Raw genomic sequence first — 9828 nt, 5'->3', positions numbered from 1 at the left:
AGGAAACGTATGGGTGTCACCTTTTGTGCGGAGTGGGCCTTTTGCGTAGCAGTAAGCATCCCCGCCGCTGGGCCAGAAGGAGTAGGGTTTTGAACCCCACTCCAGACAGTCCCGGCAAGTGGAGTCGGAGTTCCAACTTTAAATTCTGGGTGGACATCCAGCGGGATACTTGCGTCCGTGGGTGTTGGTGGCCCCCCTCCTCAGATGGGTTGTGGGAGCCCGTAAAACCCTCCCGCCATAGGACTAACCACCCTAATGGCTGGTTCAAAGATGGTTACGGTCACGGAATGAGCGTTAATCACGGCCATAAATCCTTCCACCACTTCATACAGTTCCCCAAAGGGAACAGTGTGAGGATACGTACGATGATGACCTCTTGCGCAATGCACCTCCTTGGACCCTCAGTCGCAGATGCGAGGGGGCAAGTCGTGCAATTGTTAAATTTTTCATTTTATTGACATGTAAAATGTTGGCCCAGTAATTCCCTTCCAAATGCGCGAGTACGGTCGGGGTACTTACGCATCTGGCTGGATGAAATGCCGGTTTTCAGCATGCACAGTGCATGTGGGGAAAACCGGCATTTCCTGTCCTCTGAACGAAGGGGTTCAGAGGCAGAACGCGTGCGACTGCACAGGCAGCGCGTGCGCAGTATAATTCGCCGCTTTCATTAATGCTTTCAGTGAGGTCAAGTCATTACAAGTTACACATGAAAAAAGCATGGGTACAGTTGCTCCAGAGGCTGCGGAGGAAGATATTTATTATCGTGGAGCTTCTGAAAGTATGTATGTCTGTATATATTCCTTTGCGTGTTATGTATATATTCCTTTACTTATGTGTATGAATGTATTATTTAATTATGACTTTCAGAGAAAGTAACTTATTGGAAAATCATAATTAAAAACATACATTCATACACATTAGTAAAGGAATATAAAGCATACATACATATACGTAAAGGAATATATGTGGACATACATACATAACTCATTCTCACATTCCATTCACACAGCCACAATTGCTCCTTCTACCTACCGTTCTGAAAACCCGTTTAAAAAAAAAAAAATTAAAGTTTAAAACTTACTTAAAATTTCTTAAAATAACTTCCCTCCCTTTCCCAAACCTAAATATTGCATTTCATAAGCTCCTCCATAAAATATATCTCCTTCCCCAGCCAATGAACAACTTTACACTTGCTTTTTTCACGTGTAAGTTCTAGGGAGTTACCCTCACTGAATCCATCAGTGAAATCTACAAAGTTCACTGCGCAAGCGCTGCCTGTGCAGTCGCACGCGCTGTGAATAGACCTCGGGTCTGGAAATGCCGGCGTTCCCCGCATGCGCTGTTCCTGCTGAACGCCAGCATTTCCAACGGCCAGATGCGTGAGTAACCCGACCGTACTCACGCTTCTGGCCTGGAATTTCTGGCCCCTTATGTTTTTAATGCAAAACCAAGGCACTACAGTGCCACTACTGGTGATAGAGTGTAATTACAATGCAACAAGTTTCCATTCTTCATGTCAACATAGAGAGTTGCAATGGAAAATAGAACACAAACAAATGACAGAAATATGACAAAAGAAAGTAAGTTCTTGTAGATAAGAAGTGCACACAGATGCAAGTTTTTTTTTAAATTCCAGATATACATGATTTGGATGTAGGGAGCACAATGTCAAAATATGCTCAGGATATAAAAGTCGGGGGGTTGGCAAACAGTGAAGAGGACGTTCAAAGACTTCAGGAGAACATCAATTAGTAGATTAGGCAAATAAGTAGTTTAATGCAGAGAAGTGTTCTGAGATGTAGTTTTGGAAGGAAAAACAAGACATGGAAGTTTACACTGAATAGAAAGAGGCTGTGAAGGGTGAGGAGGAAGAGAGACTTTGGGGTGAAAATGCATACTTCCTTGAAAGTGCGAGTGAGTGCAGTAAAAAAGCCATAAAAATTGTATTTTGTGCTTTATAATTATAGGCAATGTAGTAATGCTAAATTTGTACACGCAATGTTTAGGCCATTGTTAGAGTACTGTGAGCAGTTCTGTACACCCCATTATGTAACCAAAGGATTTTGTAAAAAAAGAGGCCATTCCACCCATCTCTATGCCAGCTCACTGCAATAGCTATCAACCTAGTCCCATTCCCCAACCCTTTTAAAATTTCCTTTTTCAAATACTTATCCTATTATGAATTCTGCTTCCACCGTAAAGGACATTAAAGCCACAGCAAATGCACAGCAGATTCACCAGGATGCTGGCAGGGACGAGAATCTATAGTTACGAAGAGAGACTCAAGATACTGGGGCTATTTCCATTGGAGCAAAGAAGGCTTAGATAGATTTAACAGTTTTTTTAAGATAATGAAAAGTCTTGTTAGGAAAAATGGGGAGTTAGTGATGAGAGGGGTTAGGAGATATTTCTTTACATAGAAAGCATGAAATGTTTTACAATAAAGAACAGTTAAGATAGGGAACACTGCATCTCTTAAAGGAAAAGTGGAGAAATAATAGAAGTAGAGGAGGATTTAGGGCTATGGAGAGAGAATGCGGCAATGAGATTAGTTTTGCATTGCTCAAGCAATAAGTAGGCATGAGAACATAAGAACAGAAGAACTAGGAGCAGGAGTAGGCCATTCGGCCCTTCGAGCCTGCTCCGCCATTCAATGAGATCATGGCTGATCTTCTGCCTCAACTCCATTCACCGGCCCTATCGCCATATCCCTTGATGCCCTTACTAGTCAGAAATCTATCGACTTCTGTTTTGAATATACCCAATGACTGAGCCTCCACAGCCCTCTGGGGTAGAGAATTCCAAAGGTTCACCACCCTCTGTGTGAAGAAATGTCTTCTCATCTCAGTCCTGAATGGCCTTCCCTTTATCTTGAGGCTGTGGCCCCTGGTTCTAGACTCCCCAGCTAAGGGAAACATTTTCCCAGCATCCACCCTATCAAGCCCTATAATAATTTTGTATGCTTCAATGAGATCCCCTCTCATTCTTCTGAATTCAAGAGAACACAGGCCTAGTTTACTCAATCTCTTCTCATACGACAGCATGATGGGCTGAATGCTCGCTTCTGTGCAATAAACCTACTTGGTTCTATGAAAATATGTTGGGATTACAGGTTGATTAAATAAATGGCAATACAGCACCTTTAACACAGTAAAATGTCCCAAGGCGCTTCACAGGAGGGGAAACAAAAGTTATCACACAGAGTTTGACACCGAGCCACATAATCAGATACTAGGACAGTGACCAAATGCTTAGTCACAGAAGCAGGTTTTACCTAACTTAAAGGAGGAGAGAGAGAGGTAGGGATGCACAGAGGTTTAGAGAGGGAACTCCAGAGCTTAGGGCCCAGGCAGCTGAATGCACAGCTGGCAACAGTGAAGCAACAGAAATCAGGTATGCGCAAGAGGTCAGAATTAGAGAAGCGCAGATATCTCAGAGGGTTGGAGGGCCAGAGGAGGTCACACAGCTAGGGAGGAATTTGAACAGAAGGATGAGAATTTGAAAATTGAGGCATTTCTAGATTTAGAGCCAATGTAGGTCAGCGAGCACAGGGTGATGGGTGAACGGAATTTAAAATTAACACAAAAATGTGGTTATAGGAAATAAAAACAATGGAAGAAGCATCACAAAGTGATGGATTACATTGTTATAGAACAGATTGATTTGTTGGGTTTGCTGATAGAAAGTTTCACAATACAACATTGCTTCTGATCATTTTTAATAAGATACACATACTTGCCTTCAGATCAATAATATTCCAAGTCTAAAAAGGACTGTTGAAAATGTATCAAATTCAGGATTTTTATCTGAGAAAATGTTATCTTCACATTACACCACATATCCTCTGTGTACGTCAAGGCATTACTTATAGGGTGATTATTTTTCAACTACAAATCATTTTGGTGACATCATATTACACCAAGTCAGCTGCAATCAATTGTGTCAAAACAGGTTTCTTAGCTTGCCTTGTTTTTTTTGAGGAACACACTAACATAATTCAAGGTGAATATTTTACTTTCCCATTCGGATCTATCTGAAATCAACTCACATTTCAATGACTCAGATGGTGACATTACAATTTGTATGGTTACTATTTTGGTCCCCTCCCCAACATTGTTTATCCTGCCTTCATATATAATGCTGCAATAAAGTGATGGAGGAAATATGCATAGTGTGACTACATACAGAAAATATTATTGTGCAGTGGAAGCTAAGCAAAAAAACAACCGCAATATGTTCAATTCATGTTAATTAATTACCAATTAACTGAGGTACAAATACTGGCACTGTTCTTAATCCTTATGGAATGATTATTTACAGCTGCTGTGTTTAATTCATCTTATCCAGATCCAGCAGCAAACACCTACTCGAATCATGCTGTCCAATTCCTGTTACAATATTTCAATGAATGTTTAAAAGGACACCATCCAGCCTTTCTTTTATTCAGGGACGGATAAAGATACTGCCAGCAAACCTGTAATGTGGTGTTGGATTCCCCTTTGCTTCACAGTTCAGTGTTGCCTTCTTTTCTTCGGAATCCACAGGAAACACAATGTCATTTGGCTCCTGGATAAAAACTGGCCCATGTGGCTTGCCATTCTCTGTGTCAATAAAAAGAAACAGACTGTATTAGGTTACGCACAAAAGGACTGTTAGCATAAGGGTGCCATCAGTCACAGGAAATAACCGACACAAAAGAACTGTAAAACCATTAAGAGAAAAAACCGCAAGCAGACAACACACATCACTTCCATTTACAGCAGGATAGTGTGTAATGCATGAGAAGGATTGTCAATATGTCGTTCCTGTGCTCCTGCATCTACACTGTTTCCATTTCTTATTATGAATTGGAAGAAAGATAGATAAATGAAACAAATTTTAGTTGAAATGACGACCAAATTCTATTTTCTTTTAAATAATATATTAGGTTTGTTCTATGCTTTCCCAGAATAGTCCTTAGAATAAGTGAGAAAACAATATAAACATCACTGTTAACATTGTCAACTAGAGTGATGTTTGTAGCTATGGCAGTCCACGATTAAGAAAGTACAGGCTAAGATGATTATACAAAGAAAGTTAAAATTAGCTAAAAGCATCCAGAACTAATGATTATTGTCTAATTAAGAGAGCCATTTCAATTAAATAACACCTCTAGTTTTTGAAATGTTATCTTTGTGCAAATATATATCAAATCATTTGCAGCACAAGTTAATGAGTGTATTGCCTGGTGTTTAATCATACAGTGATTATAATGCAAGTCTATTTCCACTATCTTTTGAAAGGCATATAATTAGTCATCTGCATTTTTATGAGCTCTACCACTCCCCCAAAAAAGGAATGTCATTTTAATTTAAAAAAGCAATCGCTTTTAATGTCACAGCCCTTATGTTGTGTTATACAACACATGACATGTGTTTCGCAAAGATTACTTCATTCCATATTCAGGCTATGTCAATTTTTTTCCCACCCATCTGTTTCCCCCAAAATATAAAAATTTTTAAATCCTGAAAAATAAGAAAATGCAGCTGCCAACATATGAAATGTGTTGCGAAGAGAACTTGTAATGAGCATTTGACAATTTAAAGTGTCCAAAACCAGCTGTGAATTCCCATTGGAAATAATGAAAACTCCTGGGATCAATTCATAAAGATGGGTTAAGCATTTCAAACAAATCATAATTTGTATTTACACTCTTTTCCACGAAAGACTTAAAGTGTGTTCTCATTAAAGCAGGTCAATCCCATTCCTTACTCATTTCATCCAGAACAACAATAAAGCATCAATGTCAAAATGAGGTAAAATTCAGCAGCTTTTGATAAAATTCATGGAACTATTCTTCCTCTTAATACCTGTCTATAGTATATTAAAAATCTTGCGTCTTTCTTGCACTTCCTAACTCGTCACACTTACTTCCCGTGTCACGCTTTTGGGTGGGAAGCATGGGTACAATGTCTGGTTATTACTTTTAGCCTGTAATTGACTGCAGGTTATCTACACTTACACTTTAATCCTCCCAATACAGTAATAGGTAGCACTGCTGCTCCTCTAAGCTCTGTCACCGAGATCTGTTTCACCAGGTGACGCTGCAAAGAATTTTCATTTAAATTTTGTTCATGTTTTTCTGTTCTCCAGATTGGTTTGCTATAGGTAAGCTTAAGTTTAATTTTAGGTTTGAGATTTAATTTCCAATTTACATTTTTCTTAATTTTAACTTTTGATGTTACTTTGAAGCTTTATTTTAAGTTTAGCCCGTCTAGCTTCTGCTCCTCCTCCTCCTCCCTTTCCTGCTGCTCACAACTTCACTTTGGCCTTTTCTCTTCACAACTTGTTCAATTTTCTGCCACTCTTGGGCCACCTGTTGTTCTTTGTTTTTTTTTCCAGCACTGAGCCAGGAGAACAGGCAGTTCAGTTTTTAAAGAAACACGCAATTTATCATGTTTGCGGGGAAGAGGAGCGAAGCAAAAGTATAAAGTGGGAAGAGGGAGAAGGGACAAGCAGAACGGAGGTAAGCAGTTAGAGTAGTCGCAGCTATGGGTTGGAAGGTCAAACACAATGGCAACATGCTAAGCCATATGGGGTGAATGTGTTGCTGTCAGGAAAGGATATACAGCATGGAGAACATTGAAGATATGAACATAAAAATTGAGAGCAGGAGTAGTCCAAATGGCCCCTCGAACCTGCTCCGCCATTCAATAAGATCATGGCTGATCTTCGACCTCAACTCCACTTTCCCACCTGATCTCCATGTCCCTTGATTCCCCGAGAGTCCAAAAATCTATCTATCGCAACCTTTAATATACTCAATGATTCAGCATCCACAGCCTTCTGGGGTAGAGAATTCTGAAGATTCACAACCCTCTGAGTGAAGAAATTCCTCCTCATCTCAGTCTTAAATGGCCGACCCTTTATTCTGAGACTATGCCCCCTCATTCTAGATTTTTCAGCCAGGGGTAACAACCTCTCAGCATCTACGCTGTCAATCCCCCTCAGAATCTCATGTGTTTCAATGAGATCACCTCTCAATCTTCTAAACTCCAGAGAGTATAGGCCCAATCTACTCAATCTCTCTTCATAGGACAACCCTCTCATCCCAGGAATCAATCTAATGAACCTTTGTTGCATCGCCTCTAAGACAAGTATATCCTTCCTCAGATAAGGCAACCAAAACTGTGCACAGTGCTCCAGCTGTGGTCTCAACAAAGCCCTGTACAATTGTAACAAGACTTCCTTATTCTTGTACTCCAACCCCGTTGCAATAAAGGCCAACATGCCATTCACCTTCCTAATTGCTTGCTGTACCTGCATGCTAACTCGCTGTGTTTCCTGTACGAGGGCACTTAAATCTCTCTGAACACCAACATTTAATAGTTTCTCACCATTTAAAAATATTCTGGTTTTCATTCTTCCTACCAAATTGAATAACTTCACATTTCCCCACATTATACTCCATCTGCCACCTTATTGCCCATTCACTTAACCTGTCTATATCCCTTTGCAGCCTCTTTGCGTCCTCCTCACAGCTTACTTTCCCACCTAGCTTTGTATCATCAGCTAACTTGGATACAATGCACTCGGGTTCCTTCATCTAATCATTGATATAAAGTGTAAATAGCTGAGGTGCAAGCACTGATCCTTGCAGCACCCCATTAGATACAGCCTGCTAACCAGAAAATGACCCATTTATCCCAACTCTCTGTTTTTTGTCAATTAACCAAACCTCTATCCATGCTAATATATTACCCCCAACCCCATGAGCCCTTATCTTGTGTAACAACCTTTTATGTGGCACCTTATCGAATGCCTTTTGGAAATCCAAATATACTAGATCTACTAGTTTCCCTTTATCCACCCTACTAGTTACATCCTCAAAAAACTCCAATAATTTGGAGTGCATGGGATGGTGGGACTGTCGTACGGGATGACGGAACTGTCGTATGGGATGGCGGGACTGTCGTATGAGAAGAGATTGGGCCAGAAATTCGTGACCAAATGCGTGAGTACGGTCTGGGTACTCACGCATCTGGCCGTTGGAAATGCCGGCGTTCAGCATGCACAGTGCAAGCGGGGAACGCCGACATTTCCAGACCTCGGAACGAAGGGGTTCATAGGCACAGCGCGTGCGACTGCACAGGCAGCGCTTGCGCAGTGAACTTCGTCGATTTCATTCATGGATTCAGTGAGGGTAAGTCCTTACAAGTTACACTTGAAAAAAGCATGTGTAAAGTTGTTCCAAGGCTGCGGAGGAAGATATATTTTATCGTGGAGCTTCTGAAAGGCAATATTTTTGTTTGGGAAAGGGAGGGAAGTTATTTTAAGAAATTTTAAGTAAGTTTTAAAGTTTAAATTTTTTTTTTTTTTAAACGGCTTTTCAGAACGGTAGGCAGAAGGAGCAATTGTGGCTGTATGAATTGAATGTGAAAATGAGTGTTCTAAAATGAGTAATGTAACATTCCCAGCACTTTTAAGAAAGAAACTTTTCATCAGTAATAAGTAATTATGTACGTATGTCCGCATATATTCCTTTACATATATGTATGTATGTTTTATATTCCTTTACTTATGTGTATGAATGTATGTTTTTAATTATGATTTTCCAATAAGTTACTTTCTCTGAAAGTCATAATTAAATAATACATTCATACACATAAGTAAAGGAATATATACATAACACGCAAAGGAATATATACAGACATACATACTTTCAGAAGCTCCACGATAAGAAATATCTTCCTCCGCAGCCTCTGGAGCAACTGAACCCATGCTTTTTTCATGTGTAAGTTGTAAGGACTTGACCTCACTGAAAGCATGAATGAAAGCGGCGAATTTTACTGCACACGCGCTGCCTGTGCAGTCGCACGCGTTCTGCCTCTGAACCCCTTCGTTCAGAGGACAGGAAATGCCGGTTTTCCCCACATGCACTGTGCATGCTGAAAACCGGCATTTCCTCTGGCCAGACGCGTAAGTACCCCGACCGTACTCGCGCATTTGGAAGGGAATTACTGGGCCAACATTTTACATGTCAATAAAATGAAAAATTTAACAATTGCACGATTTGCCCCCTCGCATCTACGACTGAGGGTCCAAGGAGGTGCATTGCGCAAGAGGTCATCGTCGTACGTATCCTCACACTGTTCCCTTTCGGGAACTGTATGAAGTGGTGGAAGGATTTATGGCCATGATTAACGCTCATTCCATGACCGTAACCATCTTTGAACCAGCCATTAGGGTGGTTAGTCCTATGGCGTGAGGGTTTTACGGGCTCCCACAACCCATCTGAGGGGGGGGTGCCACCCACACCCACGGACGCAAGTATCCCGCTGGATGTCCACCCAGAATTTATAGTTGGAGCTCCGACTCCACTTGCCGGGACTGTCTGGAGTGGGGTTCGAAACCCTACTCCTTCTGGCCCAGCGGCGGGGATGCTTACTGCTACGCAAAAGGCCCACTCCGCACAAAAGGTGACACCCATACGTTTCCTGCGCCTTTTCCCTCCCCGTGACTGGAGCCCTATGCTGCCACTTGAAAGACCAAGCTATCATCTGCCCTTTTTGCGGCGCCTTTGACTTCTCATTACCAATGATGAGCAGGCGCTGCGCCTCCACCTCCTTGAGGAGATTGCTGAGGTCATCATCAGTTCAATTGTGAGTTCTTTTAATGCCGTGAATTGTGCTCATTCCAGCCATTTCACGTTGCTAATCGGATTGGGCCTTTGGCGTAGTGGTAGGATCCCTGCCGCTGGGCCAGACGGGGTAGGGTTTCGAACCCCGCTCCAGACAGTCCCGGCAAGTGGAGTCGGAGCTCCGGCTCTAAATTCTGGGTTGACATCCA

At 41.5% G+C, this 9828-nt stretch overlaps 1 protein-coding gene across 5 annotated transcripts in view; it reads right to left on the bottom strand.

Annotated features, from left to right (window-relative positions):
* The window catches only part of LOC147110976 (contactin-4-like), a 2035446-nt gene that overhangs the window by 1505788 nt on the left and 519830 nt on the right, over positions 1–9828 (bottom strand). For all 5 annotated transcript variants that reach the window (XM_086001418.1, XM_086001414.1, XM_086001417.1 and 2 more), the window contains exon 3: positions 4475–4601. In XM_086001418.1, the coding sequence (XP_085857544.1) occupies positions 4475–4601 (127 nt within the window). The remainder of the gene's footprint in view (positions 1–4474; positions 4602–9828) is intronic.

This window comes from Somniosus microcephalus, chromosome 11 (assembly GCF_052327205.1).
Source record: "Somniosus microcephalus isolate GS21.2 chromosome 11, FLI_Smic_1.0, whole genome shotgun sequence".
Classification (NCBI taxonomy): domain Eukaryota; kingdom Metazoa; phylum Chordata; class Chondrichthyes; order Squaliformes; family Somniosidae; genus Somniosus; species Somniosus microcephalus.
The sequence above is the reverse complement of the archived record's forward strand: the minus strand, read 5'-3'. Positions and strand labels throughout refer to the sequence as shown.